Below are 17,304 nucleotides of genomic sequence, written 5' to 3'. Positions count from 1 at the left end.
TAATTAATCGCAATTCAAACCATCTATAAAATATGCCATATTTTTCTGTAAATTATTGTTGGAATGGAAAGATAAGACACAAGATGGATATATACATTCAACATACGGTACATAAGTACTGTATTTGTTTATTATAACAATAAATTGACAAGATGGCATTAACATTATTAACATTCTGTTAAAGTGATCCATGGATAGAAAGACTTGTAGTTCTTAAAAGATAAATGTTAGTACAAGTTATAGAAATTTTATATTAAAACCCCTCTTAATGTTTTCGTTTAATACAATTTGTAAAATTTTCAATCAAAAAATAAACTAGTAGCCCGCCATTGATGATGTCAATAATTACACAATGCTCATGGGTGCTGAAGCCCATAAAATCAGTCGCTCCCAAGCGCCAGCTGAGGGTGACAAAACTCCGAAAAACACAAGTAACAAGTGGACATTGCACTGTGCTGTCATTTTAATCTGTTTGAGCGGGGCATGTACATATATATACAAATATATACATACATACATATACAGTGCCTTGCAAAAGTATTCGGCCCCCTTGAATCTTGCAACCTTTCGCCACATTTCAGGCTTCAAACATAAAGATATGAAATTTAATTTTTTTGTCAAGAATCAACAACAAGTGGGACACAATCGTGAGGTGGAAGAACATTTATTGGATAATTTAAACATTTTTAACAAATAAAAAACTGAAAAGTGGGGCGTGCAATATTATTCGGCCCCTTTACTTTCAGTGCAGCAAACTCACTCCAGAAGTTCAGTGAGGATCTCTGAATGATCCAATGTTGTCCTAAATGACCGATGATGATAAATAGAATCCACCTGTGTGTAATCAAGTCTCCGTATAAATGCACCTGCTCTGTGATAGTCTCAGGGTTCTGTTTAAAGTGCAGAGAGCATTATGAAAACCAAGGAACACACCAGGCAGGTCCGAGATACTGTTGTGGAGAAGTTTAAAGCCGGATTTGGATACAAAAAGATTTCCCAAGCTTTAAACATCTCAAGGAGCACTGTGCAAGCCATTATATTGAAATGGAAGGAGCATCAGACCACTGCAAATCTACCAAGACCTGGCCGTCCTTCCAAACTTTCTTCTCAAACAAGGAGAAAACTGATCAGAGATGCAGCCAAGAGGCCCATGATCACTCTGGATGAACTGCAGAGATCTACAGCTGAGGTGGGAGAGTCTGTCCATAGGACAACAATCAGTCGTACACTGCACAAATCTGGCTTTTATGGAAGAGTGGCAAGAAGAAAGCCATTTCTCAAAGATATCCATAAAAAGTCTCATTTAAAGTTTGCCACAAGCCACCTGGGAGACACACCAAACATGTGGAAGAAGGTGTCCTGGTCAGATGAAACCAAAATTGAACTTTTTGGCCTAAATGCAAAACGATATGTTTGGCGTAAAAGCAACACAGCTCATCACCCTGAACACACCATCCCCACTGTCAAACATGGTGGTGGCAGCATCATGGTTTGGGCCTGCTTTTCTTCAGCAGGGACAGGGAAGATGGTTAAAATTGATGGGAAGATGGAGGCAGCCAAATACAGGAACATTCTGGAAGAAAACCTGTTGGTATCTGCACAAGACCTGAAACTGGGACGGAGATTTATCTTCCAACAGGACAATGATCCAAAACATAAAGCCAAATCTACAATAGAATGGATAAAAAATAAACGTATCCAGGTGTTAGAATGGCCAAGTCAAAGTCCAGACCTGAATCCAATCGAGAATCTGTGGAAAGAGCTGAAGACTGCTGTTCACAAACACTCTCCATCCAACCTCACTGAGCTCGAGCTGTTTTGCAAGGAAGAATGGGCAAGAATGTCAGTCTCTCGATGTGCAAAACTGATAGAAACATACCCCAAGCGACTTGCAGCTGTAATTGGAGCAAAAGGTGGCGCTACAAAGTATTAACGCAAGGGGGCCGAATAATATTGCACGCCCCACTTTTCAGTTTTTTTTTTGTTAAAAAAGTTTAAATTATCCAATAAATTTTGTTCCACTTCACGATTGTGTCCCACTTGTTGTTGATTCTTGACAAAAAATTAAAATTTTATATCTTTATGTTTGAAGCTTGAAATGTGGCGAAAGGTTGCAAGGTTCAAGGGGGCCAAATACTTTTGCAAGGCACTGTATATTCGGGGAGGGCAATTTTATTTTTCAATTGATTTTTTTCTTTTTGATTAGAAGCTTGAAGTTTTTGGGGGATTGAATGATTTAGACACAAATGTCCTACCTATAATATGGCCCAAGCAAAAAGGATTGCTTCAATTAAAGAAAACTTTTTAAATGAAAAATTAAGTGTTCAAATGCAAATTTTTCAATCTCAAATATTTTTTCACATTTAAAAACCTATTCTATGATTAAAATTTTTTTTTTTTTTTTTTTTTTGATCGGAGTGATTTTTTTCTTTTTGAAAATATTTTTTTGGGAAGCAACTTATTTTTTGATTGAATAATAAAAACAAAAATGTCCTAGCCAACATGTGGCCCAAACACAAATCAACATTACTTCAATCAAAAAAAAATTGCTTCAATCAAAAAACAACAAAAAAAATCAATCAAAGAAAAATAAATTTCACATGCATTTTTTTTGGGGGGGGGGGTTGAGTTTCAAATTTATTTTTGCATTCAAACACATTTTCTTTTGATCAACTTTTTGTTTTTTTTGGGTTGAAAATATATTTTTTGATTGAAAAAACTTTTTATTGAAGCAACTTTTTTTTAAAGACACAAATCTACCTCCATATGGCTCTGCCCAGGGGATGCAATTTTTGACTGGGGTAACTACATTAGCATGACATCGGCAGGCGTACCATATTCAATGGATGACAATCTTGGCGAAAAGTATAGCTGTCCTAAACAGCCTGATTTAGAATTCCCCTCAAGAATGATGGGAAACAAAAAACTCTCATCGTCAACTTATTATTATACAGTGCCTTGCAAAAGTATTCGGCCCCCTTGAACCTTGCAACCTTTCGCCACATTTCAAGCTTCAAACATAAAGATATAAAATTTTAATTTTTTGTCAAGAATCAACAACAAGTGGGACACAATCGTGAAGTGGAACAAAATTTATTGGATAATTTAAACTTTTTTAACAAATAAAAAACTGAAAAGTGGGGCGTGCAATATTATTCGGCTCCCTTGCGTTCATACTTTGTAGCGCCACCTTTTGCTCCAATTACAGCTGCAAGTCGCTTGGGGTATGTTTCTATCAGTTTTACACATCGAGAGACTGACATTCTTGCCCATTCTTCCTTGCAAAACAGCTCGAGCTCAGTGAGGTTGGATGGAGAGTGTTTGTGAACAGCAGTCTTCAGCTCTTTCCACAGATTCTCGATTGGATTCAGGTCTGGACTTTGACTTGGCCATTCTAAGACCTGGATACGTTTATATTTGAACCATTCCATTGTAGATTTGGCTTTACGTTTTGGATCATTGTCCTGTTGGACGATAAATCTCCGTCCCAGTCTCAGGTCTTGTGCAGATACCAACAGGTTTTCTTCCAGAATGTTCCTGTATTTGGCTGCATCCATCTTCCCGTCAATTTTAACCATCTTCCCTGTCCCTGTTGAAGAAAAGCAGGCCCAAACCATGATGCTGCATGATTGCCACTCTTCCATAAAGGCCAGATTTGTGCAGTGTACGACTGATTGTTGTCCTATGGACAGACTCTCCCACCTCAGCTGTAGATCTCTGCAGTTCGTCCAGAGTGATCATGGGCCTCTTGGCTGCATCTCTGATCAGTTTTCTCCTTGTTTGGGAAGAAAGTTTGGAAGGACGGCCGGGTCTTGGTAGATTTGCAGTGGTCTGATGCTCCTTCCATTTCAATATGATGGCTTGCACAGTGCTCCTTGAGATGTTTAAAGCTTGGGAAATCTTTCTGTATCCAAATCCGGCTTTAAACTTCTCCACAACAGTATCTCGGACCTGCCTGGTGTGTTCCTTGGTTTTCATAATGCTCTCTGCACTTTAAACAGAACCCTGAGACTATCACAGAGCAGGTGCATTTATACGGAGACTTGATTACACACAGGCGGATTTTATTTATCATCATCGGTCATTTAGGACAACGTTGGATCATTCAGAGATCCTCACTGACCTTCTGGAGTGAGTTTGCTGCACTGAAAGTAAAGGGGCCGAATAATATTGCACGCCCCACTTTTGAGTTTTTTATTTGTTAAAAAAGTTTCAATTATCCAATAAATGTTGTTCCACTTCTCGATTGTGTCCCACTTGTTGTTGATTCTTGACAAAAAAATTAAATTTCATATCTTTATGTTGGAAGCCTGAAATGTGGCGAAAGGTTGCAAGATTCAAGGGGGCCGAATACTTTTGCAAGGCACTGTAAATATTGTTGTAAGTTAATTTTATTGCTGACACTGCGTTTCGGGGTCATTAACATGTTGTGCCCCCCCTGTCCAAAAAGTCAAACTCAGCCTGTGCTGCACAGTGTAGGATTTGCACTTCAATTATTCATGAAATGGCTATAATATCCGTAAGTATGTTTTTTGGAAATACGTCTAAAACCGTTCTCATTGGTTAAGCCAGTGGTCAACAACCCGCAGCCCAGAGCCGCATGCTGCTCTTTAGCACTGCCCTAGTGGCTCCCTGGGGCTTTTTTCAGAAATGTTTGAAAATTGAAAAAGATGGGGCTGGGAAATAGATTTTTTGTTTTATTATGTTTTCTGTAGGAGAACAAACATGACACAAACATTCTTCTAATTCAATAATATTGTAATCGAGTTAAACTTGAGGCGGTATCGTACAACAGAGTGCGTCATTCTATATACAGTGCTGGCCGAAAGTATTGGCACCCCTGCAATTCTGTCAGATAATGCTCAATTTCTCCCAGAAAATGATTGCAATTACAAATGCTTTGGTAGTAATACCTTCATTTATATTGCTTGCAATGAACAAAATACAAGAGAGAATGGAAAAGAAAAAAATCATTATCATTTTACACAAAACTCCAAAAATGGGCCGGACAAAAGTATTGGCATCCTCAGCCTAATACTTGGTAGCACAACCTTTAGACAAAATAACTGCGGACAACCGCTTGCAGTATCCATCAATGAGTTTCTTACAATGTTCTGCTGGAATTTTAGACCATTATTCTTTGGCCAACTGCTCCAGGTCTCTGAGATTTGAAGAGTGCCTTCTCCAAACTGCCATTTTCAGATCTCTCCACAGGTGTTCTATGGGATTCAGGTCTGGACTCATTGCTGGCCACTTTAGAAGTCTCCAGTGCTTTCTTTCAAACAATTTCTAGCGCTTTTTGAAGTGTGTTTTGGGTCATTGTCCTGCTGGAAGACCTCTGAAGGAGACCTAGCTTTCTCACACTGGGCCCTACATTATGCTGCAAAATTTGTTGGTAGTCTTCAGACTTCATAATGCCATGCACACGGTCAAGCAGTCCAGTGCCAGAGGTAGCAAAGCAACCCCAAAACATCAGGGAACCTCCACCTTGTTTGACTGTGGGGATCGTGTTCTTTTCTTTGAAGGCCTCGTTTTTTTCCTGTCAACTCTTTGTTGATGCATTTTCCCAAAAAGCTCTACTTTTGTCTCATTTGACCTGAGAACATTCTTCCAAAACATTTTTGACTTTCTCAGGTAAGTTTTGGCAAACTCCAGCCTGGCTTTTTTATGTCTCTGGGTCAGAAGTGTGTTCTTCCTGGGTATCCTACCATAGAGTCCCTTTTCATTTAGATGCCGACGGATTGTACGGGTTACATTGTTGTACCCTCGGACTGCTTTCTTGTTGAACTCTCTCGTCAATGTTTCTTTTCCGCACACATCTAGGGAGGTTAGCAACAGTGCCATGGGCTTTACACTTATTGATGACACTGCGAATGGTAGACACAGGAACATTCAGGTCTTTGGAGATGGACTTGTAGCCTTGAGATTGCCCATGCTTCCTCACAATTTTGCTTCTCAAATCCTCAGACAGTTTTTTGGTCTTTCTTTCTTTTCTCCATGCTCAATATGGTACACACAAGGACACAGGACAGAGGTCGAGTCAACTTTAATCCATTTTAACTAGCTCCAAGTTTGATTTAGTTATTGCCACCACCTGTTATGTCCTGCAGGTGGGTAACAAGCGCTGTTAATAACACAAATTGGAGAAGCATCACATGATTTTTCAAAGTGTGCCAATACTTTTGTCTGGCCCATTTTTGGAGTTTTGTGTAAAATGATCATGATTTAAATAATTTTTCCATTCTCTTTTGTGTTTTTTCATTGCAAGCCAAATAAATGAAGATATTACTACCAAAACATTTGTAATTGCAATCATTTTCTGGGAGAAATTGAGCATTATCCGACAGAATTGAAGGGGTGCCAATACTTTTGGCCAGCACTGTATATAGGATGCACTGCAGGGAAAATAAACATTAAATCATGAAGGCTTATTATGTATTAGTAGCCAACTTAGTCATTTTGATATTTGGCTAATATAGCTAACATAGAGCAACATGTGTTGCCTGCATTCTAAGGCTTATTATATAAGGCTTTTAATTTTTTATGGCTCCTGACATATTTGTTTTGCGGTCCAACATGGCTCTTTCAACATTTTGTGTCGCAGACCCCTGGATTAATCGGAGAAAAATGGCTTACATCCCACGATATTTTAACTATATAGAGTACGAGTGTGTAAATTTATTTTATTACTGTATTGGCCCGAATATAAGACGGCCCTGATTATAAGACGACCCCCTCTTTTTCAAGACTCAAGTTTGAAAAAAAGACTATTTGAACACCAAATTAATTTTTATACAGAAAATAATTACAGTACATCCGAAACAAATGATTATAACTAGGGCTGTCAAAATTATCGCGTTAACGGGCGTTAATTAATTTTTAAAAATTAATCACATTAAAAAATTTGACGCAATTAACACACTCCCCCTGCTCAGACAGTTTTAAATGACAGTACAGTGAACTGCTTGTTAATTCTGTTTTATGGAGTTTTGCTGGCGCTTGGGTGCGACTGATTTTATAGGCTTCAGCACCCATGAGCATTGTGTAAGTAATTATTGACATCAACAATGGCGGGTTACTAGTTTATTTTTTGATTGAAAATTTTACAAATTTTATTGAAACGAAAACATTAAGAGGGGTTTTAATATACATTTTTATAACTTGTACTAACATTTTCCTTGTAAGAACTACAAGTCTTTTCTATCCATGGATAACAGAATGTTAATAATGTTAATGCCATCTTGTTGATTTATTGTTGTAATAAACAAATAGTCCTTATGTACTGTATTTTGAATGTCTATATCCATCTTGTGTCTTATCTTTCCATTCCAACAATAATTTACAGAAAAATATGGCATGTTTTATAGATGGTTTGAATTGTGATTAATAACTATTAATTATTTTTCAAGCTGTAATTAACTTGATTAAAAATTTTAATCGTTTGACAGCCCTAATTATAACAATATATTTGAGAGAAAAAGCATGTTATTTTGCCTCATTCAAATCTTAATATCTGAACAATTAAATGTGTAAACTAAAGTGCAATCACATTCATAAATGAATGGCTTCTGGTTTTTGAAATGTAAATAAACCAATCTATTGTGATAAAACAAAAAAATTACAATAACTGCATTAGCCATCAAAGTGAAGTCTAACTGTAACTGTAGTCTTGAAACAAATCTAAATAAGGAAAAACAATGCAATAAAATAATGCAAACTGGTTAAACTTGAGTGTAGTTGAGATCTGTCATGACAGAACATCGCTACAATGATATCTGGCGCTTTCTAGTGTCATGAATGGGTATAACGTTTAGACCGCGAATATAAGATGACCCCAACTTTTTCAGTCTTATTTCAATGCAAAAAAACACCGTCTTACATTCGGGCCAATATGGGTATTATTATTATTTATTTATTTATTTATTTATTTATTGTTTTACATTTTTTATTGAGCAATACAAAATACAGAAACTACAACAATACAAAACAACCAATTTATGTAAAATACTTGCACATTATTTACATTTTTACTTTTTCTTCTTGAGACATAGAAAAAGATAAAATTTTTAAATTTGTTATATATTTCTGAATGAGTTTCATTTGCAGACTTGCTTTTTTTCAGTTTGTGATCATATTAAGTGACAAGAAATATATTTCAACTTCAATCAGGAATAATTTCCAGTTTGGCGATGAATTTTGAAATGGAAAATGTTCCCAACAAACTCTTCAAATGTAATTCCTTTACTTTGTCTGAAATTAAATTAAAAAAAATACTAAAAGGAATAAGCCACGCTTTTGCCATTCAATATTATCAAATGCAGCAATTTCCCATGAGTTTAAAGTGTCAGGTTAACACTACAAACAGTCAATTTCAGACAAATGAAGAGCTGTTGCGATTGGTTGTAACGTAAAGAAGGTGTGGCTTTTGATTAGCAGCTTGAGTACAAGTGTTGCAGTCACTATAAAAGCAATTAATTCACCTGTGAGTGTTTTCCAAGACCGAAAAATTAGATTGCATGAAACATGGTGTCCTGCTTTGGACTCAATTCAGCACTATGTGAGTATTAGCTTTGCTATTATTAGCTTCAACTGTTTACTTCATAAAATGTAAGCTAAAAACTGATGTTTTTCCAGCGGTGACAGTAATGTATTTACTCCTACTAACAGCAGGTGAGTTGCCATTTTTTAAATCTCGCATCAAATTTCATTTTTATTTATACTACATGTGTCCTGTTGTTTCTTGCAGTAGTTGATGCTGCTGAGCAGGTAACCACCTGTGATCTGAATAGTCGGCAAGTCCATCATATGAACTGTGGTAAGACTGGACTTCTGTTCAAACTCTTTGTGGTCAACCTGAACTTTGGTTTTGACAGGACAAGGAGTGATCAAGGTGGAAAAGGCCTTGTATGGGCGCTCGGCTGCAAAGGTTTGCGCGGAGGGAACATCACAGAAAATGCTGTCTAATACACAATGTGCCCGACCAGACACCTTGGACAAAGTCAAGATGAGGTATGTTTTTATCGAGGACCCCAAGTTAAAAATAATTGGATAAAAATGGCTATAAATGCAAGAGAAATAAGATTCAGATGTATGTAAATGAATAAATCAAAGTGATTCAGGTGGTCTCTGGATGGGGTAACGATGGCTCCTTTGCTGGGCTGTGGGAGGAGGGATGGGCTGGCTGGGTTGGTGCCCGTGCGGCGTCTCCACTTGTCTGCGTGGCTGTCGCGTGTTTGGTGGGGCTCGCGCGCGGCTGGATGTGATTGGGCGCGCTCGGGTGGGGGGGGCCCGGTGTCGGGATTGGCGATGGAGTGGCGTAGGGTCGGTTGCCGACGGGCTTACACTCTCAAGGGATTCACACAATTATTAGTTTCTAGATCAGAGATTTGTAGGGCTGCAGCTATTGAATATTTTAGTAGTCGGTTAATCGATGGACTACTTAGTTTGAATAATCGAGTAATCTGATAAGGAACATGAAAAATTAAAATACCTGAGCTGAGCCTCAAATGGTATAATTAAAAAAAAAAAATCTACAGACAACAAAACAATTGACTAACTTGCATAGAAACGTTCCGATAGCTTTAATGCTATAAAATGCTACAGCTTTTTTTTTTTTTTTTTTTTTAACAATGCTCTTAACAAATGGTTGACACATATTCCCACAAAAAACGGCTAAAAATACCTATATACTAAATTATGAATGCATTAAAAAACATTAGTTTAACCCTTTAATGCCTGCAATATGAAGCAATTGTCAGAGAATCACAAATTTTGAAAAATAAGGTCTTTAAGAAACTCGTAAAAAGGAATGTGTAATATTTATATATTTATAACCCTTGCTAAATCTTGTTTAATTTTCTCATGGAACCAGTATATGCATGTGTCGACTTGCATCCATCTTTTTTTTTTTTTTTCGAAAAGAAATGTCAAAATTACGAATTAGTCTCAAAATCATGAAATTTTAGGTGTATCAAATGCAATAATTTGGCAATGTAGGGTTAAACAAAAACTTGGCTTACGTTGGTCTTAACAGGTAGCAGTTGGATTCAGCCATGTGTAAAGAGCCAGACAGAGGGCAGTGTATCCACCCTAATAAACTAAATGCAAACACTTTTATAATAAACCATTACAACGCCACTTTAATTAAGCGAATACTCGAAGCAACAAAATTTAATTCGAATATTTTTTCTAATCGAGTAAATCGATTATTTGTTGCAGCACTACTGATTTTACACTCTACCCCTCCCATTCTTTCCCTGGTCAACAAGCCCCCACATGTCAACCGGAAATGCAGCTACAATGGGGAGAACAAGTACTTGATACACTGCCAATGGGAAAACCCATTGGGTTTTCCCATTGGCAGTGTATCAAATACTTGTTCTCCCCACTGTAGCTGACTATAGCACTAACATATTCAAAGTTGGTGTAGGTGTTTAATGCATTTCTTGTTGTTGTTCGGTTTTTTTCTTGTTTGCTGCTTTGTCATAATAAACCAGGTATGTAGAATGATCCCAATGTGAAACATTAAAACTGTTCAGACCAACCAGACACTGACTTCCATTCTGTGTAAAACAGATGGACACGTTTGTTTAAAAAAAAAAAGGGGGTGCCGCTGTACGAGCATGATGCAGGAAAAACATTAATTTTTTTATTTTAAAAAAACTGTCCTTTTCACCCGATTACGATCTTCAGCAAAATGGCGGCTCAGCCAGATTTGCAATCACGTGACGTCCCTAGTTTAAAGTGCTTTTTCATTCATTTGTCTGCAGTTGTGACGGAAAGCAATCGTGTGAATTATTCCTGGAGGATTTCCGCAAACCTGATCCTTGTGCTGGAACCTCGAAATATTTGCAAACGGAATTTGTCTGCATGCCTGCGGGTAAGTCACCGGCTGTGTGCAATGATGCTTGACTGAGAATACAGTGTAATATTGTTTTACTCCCACAGTTATTGTGGTGGCGTGCGAGATGTCTTTGGCACATTTGTATTGTGGTAAGAGTTAAATTTGGATTCTAAGTGTGCTTTTCAATGTTATCGACAACTCATTTTGGTGTTGTGGACTCGACAGGATTCGACCATGTTATTCAGGTCTACGGTGCAGACTACGGACGCCGTGATGAGAATGTTTGTGCATACAAAAGGCAACCACAAAGGACCAAAAACAAGGAATGCTTGCACCCGACTGATATTGTTGCCAAAAGGTAGGTCGACTTGAAATACATGTAGTCCCCGGTTTACGAACGAGGTCCGTTCTTACGCTGGCGATGTAACTAAAGATGCACATATACCGATACTAGTATCGGCAGGGGTCGCCGATCCGGCCCGAAATGATGGTATCGGTATCGGCGAATACCAGCAAAGACTGCGCCGATACCATTTACCGGTCCATTATTATAACATTTGACTGCAGCCTTTTTTTCCTCCTGGCGCCCACTACATTGTCTGTGTTGTGTGATGACATGTGAACACCAAGCACTATCGCTATTGGCCTGCTCCAGACCAATGAGAGCGGGCCAATAGCCACTCTGACCAATGACAAGGACGCTTTTTCATATGGAGGAAAAGCAAACCAAGAGAAATGGCGGCAGTCAGGAAATATTTCCAAAATAGAAATCCCGTTGATTAAAATCAATGGCTGCATGCAAGATTTGCGGCCTGAAAGTTTCGACATGTGGAGCTAAATTGGCCAGTTTCAATACCCCGAACCTGATAAAACATTTGAAGACGAAACATGAACGAACACGACGAGTTTGAGCCTGGAAGAGCAGGACTGCTCTCCAGAGGGAGAGTGCTGGACCGGAGCAACAATCTCTGGTCAGTTGACTATGTCTACTTTACTTTTATTGTCTTTTACTGAAAGAAATGTCGCAGTAATTTGGGAACTGTTTCCAAAGTAGGGTTGCCACCTTTCAGAAATTGAAATAAGGGACCCCACCCCCCCAAAAAAGGAGGCTAATAGACGGGATGCTGTGGTCAATTATTATAATTGTTAGCGTCCGCAAATGCGGAAACGAGGTTGAACCTCGAAGCAGACAACAAGCGGGGGATACGTACAATGGTTTAATGATTGCAAACAAAAAATAACACGCGATCGCGGGATAGTAGATAACAAAAGGAGTCCGTGACAGCTGGTCGACGGAGCTCAATGCTACAAACTCGAAGGTTTACTAAGACGATAGGCAGCGCGCTTTAAAAAAAATTACAAAGGGGAAAGTTGTAAAAAATATATACGTATAGTCAGGGAAGAAAGTGGGCCAGAACGGTCAGGAACGCAGTTCCGATATAAGATTCAAGGCCAGTACGCAGTTCCGGTATGATTCAGGGCCGCAATGCTGTTCGGTAGACGGTGCTTTGATTCCGAAAATATGACTGCAACTGTCAAAATGCTATGTAAAAATAAAAAATTAATAAATGCTAAGCTGCCACACATGCATTTCACCTCCAAGAAGAAAACAATCTACCAATATCAGATTTGCATACACAAGTGTTAACTAGCATAATAAAGTGCTTGTATAGCGTAATCAGTTTCCACCAATATTCATTTTATTCCATGGACGGCATGGAGGTTTCCCCAGCTGCTGCAGTTATGAGTCTGACGATGATAAGTCACGTCAATGTGCGAATGCACGCAGCAAAGCAAAATGCCTTGACTCATTTATCCGTTCAATTGGCTGACATACTGACATGTGATCAGCAAAGATAGTTAGCTCTGATTGGTTCAAATGTGCATTTTTTCTGGAACAGCAAAAAAAGGTTGAATTGAGCCGACTTAAAAAAAAAAAAAAATGCAACAAGAGTTCAGGAGGCTTATCATATTTTTGCATTTTTTTCATTTACTTGCTCTGATGGGGAGGTTCAGAACATCTTAGCTGTCAATGTCCACTTTGGACTTATATTTGTTTTATGTTAGGCTACTCATTCATTTCCTTATGATTTAAAAAGGTCAATTATTTGCGCTATCTTTAAAATATATTCCATTTCACTTTGCATAATATAAGTCATTTGTACTTATATTTCTGAATGTGTTATATCTTAAAAAAAAAGTAAATGTTTACATTAACTTCAATTTTAATATACATCCTATGTTAAGTAGTTCAAATTGAGATTTGGCATTTATGTGAGATGAGGGAAAATAAAAATTAGGAGATGGAGGTTGTGGTTAAGTTTTATTTTTCAAATCATTGAAAAAAATACAATTTTGAATGAAAATCAGTTCTTGTATGTTATAGAAATAACAGTGCTAAAACAGTTTTCTTTGCATTTCAGTAGTTTAAGATATTTGACAAAGCCCCCTCCCCCCCCCCCGACGAAAAAAAAAACGAAAGAAAAAAAAATAAGTTTCTGGCTCCGTGGCGACCTTCACGTCAGGGTGTTCTGGCAAATTCTAGCCACTTTCACCCCTGCGTATAGTAGGTGACCAAACGTCCTCTTTTGTCCGGACAAGTCCTACTTTCACGTAGTATCCTCGTCGTCCGGGCAGGTTTTATATATTCATAAAAATGTCCGGTATTTATGATTTTTCACGGGACCAATTTGAAGAGAATCCCTCCAGCCGCTTGGTGGGAGCGCCTGCATGCGATGACATGGCTCCTCGTAGTAGAGAGGGAAATAGTTGTTCTTGTTTTTGTTGGCAGTTTACCCCTATCATTAGGCATTACCGCCATCTACTGGGTTGACGATTTGGCCACAACGCCTGCCCAGTTAAGGTTTTTTACGATAAATGCGTATATAATGGCAACTGTTGACTTCTGTCGGAGCTTTGACTGTAAAATCCCGTTTGGTGTCTCATCGTTGCGCTGCCGATGATTGTAAACTTTTATAGCAAAGTTTGATTTTTGCCTCAGCTAGCTATCAGTAAGCTAAACCACGCTAGGCATTATGGGAAACGTAGTTTTGAACTGCTACGTTTGGAAACGTGGTTGAATAGTTAATTTCGGTATCTGTTTGTGTGCAATCTAGAACACTGAATAAGAATATCAAATGAATGGGAATACTGTAACAATTTGTCAAGGGCAATTGTCATAGTAATTTATAAGCCTACTGTGTGTGTGTATTGACTGGACTACTTTTCCATGGGTCTGCATTATACTATATACATTAAGAAAAAAATGAATAAAACTCGGACGAATATATATTCAACATACAGTACGTAAGTACTGTATTTGTTTATTATGACAAATCCTCAAGATGGCATTTACATTAACATTCTTTCTGTGAGAGGGATCCACGGATAAAGACTTGTAATTCTTAAAGGATAAATGTGACTTTGTATATTGTGACTAAATATTTCCATCTAGTGTATTGAGCTTTCAGTAAATGATACTGCAGCCATTTAACTTCTGCCCAAATGTGTGATGGTAAGTGCAACCATGACTGCGTAGGGGCACCAATTGATATATCTTTGCGTTGGGAAAGAACATAGGGTGTTAAGAAAATGATCTACTACCTTTCTTCCCCACATTGGCTCCCACGTTATTTTTAATTGCTGAGAGGTATTGTAAGGCTTTAGCCACGTAAAAAATGGCTCCAAAGGCTGTCAAAATTCTCTCTACTCATTATACGCTGCCGTTTAGCGCTATCTATAGGTAAAACGGCGTCTTTATAAATTGTACGCGACAATGTGTGAGTGGGTTGTGCAGCACATGCGTTAATTATTTAACGTGATTTTTTTTTTTTTTTTTTTTAAATACTGCCGTTAACGCAATAAATTTGATAGCCCCATTTTAAGCCAAAACTACTCTGGATGAGTGTAACACATGTTAAATACAATTGGAAAACGATTCCATTAAAAAAATATACAGTTTTTTTTTCAAACTGCATTTTTCCATCCAGAGTGAGGGGGCACACTTTAAATATATTAAAGTGATATAGGCATCTTTGAGTGAACTTCGAGTAAAATTCGAGTATCTTGAGGCTGGGCTGAGTGTCCTCTTTTTTGGAAATCAAAATATGGTCACCCTAACGTATAGCATATTACTGTATTTTCCACACAAGGCACAGCTTCAATGAATAGCCCATTTTAAAACTTTCCATATAGGAGTCACCACATTAGGTTCAAATATGAATTGGTTCAATGGATCATGGCTCCCCTAATATTCCGCTCTTCCTAGGTGCAATGGGAAAAGCAGCTGTAGCATTTCTGCAAGCAATCGCGTATTTGGAGACCCCTGTCCGGGCACCTACAAGTACTTGGAGGTTGCTTACACATGTACATGTGAGTAGTGGCTTGCATGCAACTCATTTCTGTCCAAATGTTTTAACATGACTAGTGGGATGAAAGAGAACTAATTCTGACAATTCTATAGAATCAAGATTGTGTAATGGGCTTCTTCTGTGTTTTAATTGGACAATAGTTCACTTTTAACTGGTCTGTTTTTGTGCTTTACAGATCCTGTGCAATCCCACATTAGCCTCTCATAACATGGTGTACTGTCATTAATAAAGACTTGTATGAGAAACTTGACAAGACTATTTGATCTACTTTTTTTAAGTGGAATTATAGCAGTATTCATCATGAATGGATTTGCCTGCATTTTCTGCAGATAAATGCAGAAAAGACTGGATGATCATTTTTGAGCCAAAAAAGGAAAGGTGCTCACCTTGGCACACTTACAATTAGTGGTCCAAAAAAAGTCTTGGACCCATATTCCAAACCCAACATGAAATCGGGTATTTTGGATTGAATGTGGGTGAGGGAAGAGTGCAATTTTTGTCTATTAACAGGGTGCATATTTGAGGCATTGGCGCCTAGGGAGTTGGTCGGGTCCTCAAAATTGGTGAGACTGTTCATGAGACATGAGATCTAAAGTTAATAAAATGGTGAGTTTTGTGTAACTGGCCTGACCTGTGTGGGGTGCCAAAGTCAGACTTTATTTTATTTTTGGCAACATGCCTAATTCAGTAAATAACTAATAAGTCCAGCAAGTATAAGGTATCCCTGCCACAACACGACTGCATTGAAATATTACCCATTAGGCCCGGCGTCCCCTGCTAAGAACAGGAAAGGCTTTTTTTAACTAGACATGGGGCTCCAAGTCGGTCTTTCGTTACTTTGGACAACACGCCAAATTCGGTAAATGTGTCCCTTATCCAAGGTCTTTTTCCATATCTGGGTTGGCTGAGAGGTATCCTAGCCAGGACACGACTGCATTGAAATATTACCCTTTAGGCCTGGCGCCCCCAGCTCAGAAAAGGAAACTCATTTTTTTTTTTTTTTTTTTTTTTTTTAACTAGATGGGCTTCTCCAAGAGGGGGAAAAAATCAATTGACCTCAAACCTGCATCAGGGGAGCCTTAAGACGTGTGTCCAGGTGCCTGATGAAAAATAATGGTTTTGTTGAAGCAGAAGGGTGGAAAAAAAGCAAAGTGAAAATGACCATTTTGTGTCTCCACAAATTTTGAACAGTCATAACTTGGCAGATATACAAAGTATCTGCACCAAACTTCCTGTGCTCGAAGTCGTACCCTGAAAGGTTTTGTAGGGTTTTTTTTGCCGCAACCCTACAGCGCCAACTAGCGGCAAGTCATTTTACTCGTACACGTCCAGTTCGAGGTGGGTAGAGTAGCCAAGAGTAGCGTTCAAAATATTGAAGTAAAAGTATTCGTTCCCAAAATGTACTCAAATACAAGTATAAAAATACTCAATGAATAATGATGTAACTGCTTATATTTAATTTTTATTTTTTTTAAGCAGTTAGTGTTCCTTCATAATTTTGAAATTAAAAGGATCATATCTCCAGTTGTCCGTGGTCAATCTTTGCCGAATCAAAACGGAGAGGTTAAAATCCGTGCTTTCGAGTCATGTTGAGGGCGGAGCTCTATATCAAATCATTTTTTACGGTGCTTTAGACTCCAAATGATTGAACAGGCTGGTGTGAAGATGGAACAGCAAGCATGCGTCTGATTGGTATAATGGAGTCGTGATTATTGTTGCGACGTCTAATTGGTGAAATTGGTAGAGCTACACTGGTAATACACGAGGTATGTCTCTACTCTTGGCATTGCTGGCAAAAAAAATATATACATATACAGTGGGTGGGGAGAACAAGTATTTGATATTTGAGTGTATCAAATACTTGTTCTCCCCACTGTATGTACAGTATGTAGAATTTTTAGAGGGGGAAAATTTAATGACCTAAAGTAGTGGAGTAAAGAGTAGCGTTTTTTTTCTTCTTTGGAGACCATAACATGGTCGAAAACACCAAAATTTGCATATACATGCAGTTTGGCGTAATTTTCGATACTTTTGCGACCTTGTGAAAAAACGTAACAATGGCTCAGTGTCGCCCCCTTGAATTTTTCAAAA

General features: G+C 38.2%; 1 protein-coding gene across 2 annotated transcripts; it reads left to right on the top strand.

Moving 5' to 3' along the window:
- Positions 1-8,438: 8,438 nt before the first annotated feature.
- LOC130931328 (L-rhamnose-binding lectin SML-like) lies at positions 8,439-15,469 on the top strand. 2 transcript variants are annotated; one of them, XM_057860033.1, is made up of 9 exons: positions 8,439-8,557; positions 8,635-8,670; positions 8,747-8,815; positions 8,874-9,009; positions 10,770-10,879; positions 10,948-10,992; positions 11,069-11,201; positions 15,111-15,214; positions 15,389-15,469. In XM_057860033.1, exons 1-9 carry the CDS (start codon positions 8,524-8,526, stop codon positions 15,418-15,420), a joined length of 699 nt encoding a protein of 232 aa, XP_057716016.1. In that variant the 5' UTR covers positions 8,439-8,523; the 3' UTR covers positions 15,421-15,469. The 2 variants fall into 2 exon arrangements, with proteins under 2 accessions (XP_057716016.1, XP_057716025.1); XM_057860042.1 differs by having other exon boundaries at positions 8,483-8,557; positions 8,750-8,815.
- Positions 15,470-17,304: the final 1,835 nt, after the last annotated feature.

The sequence above is a fragment of the Corythoichthys intestinalis genome, chromosome 2, assembly GCF_030265065.1.
Source record: "Corythoichthys intestinalis isolate RoL2023-P3 chromosome 2, ASM3026506v1, whole genome shotgun sequence".
NCBI classification, from domain to species: Eukaryota; Metazoa; Chordata; class Actinopteri; order Syngnathiformes; family Syngnathidae; genus Corythoichthys; species Corythoichthys intestinalis.
The sequence above is the reverse complement of the archived record's forward strand: the minus strand, read 5'-3'. Positions and strand labels throughout refer to the sequence as shown.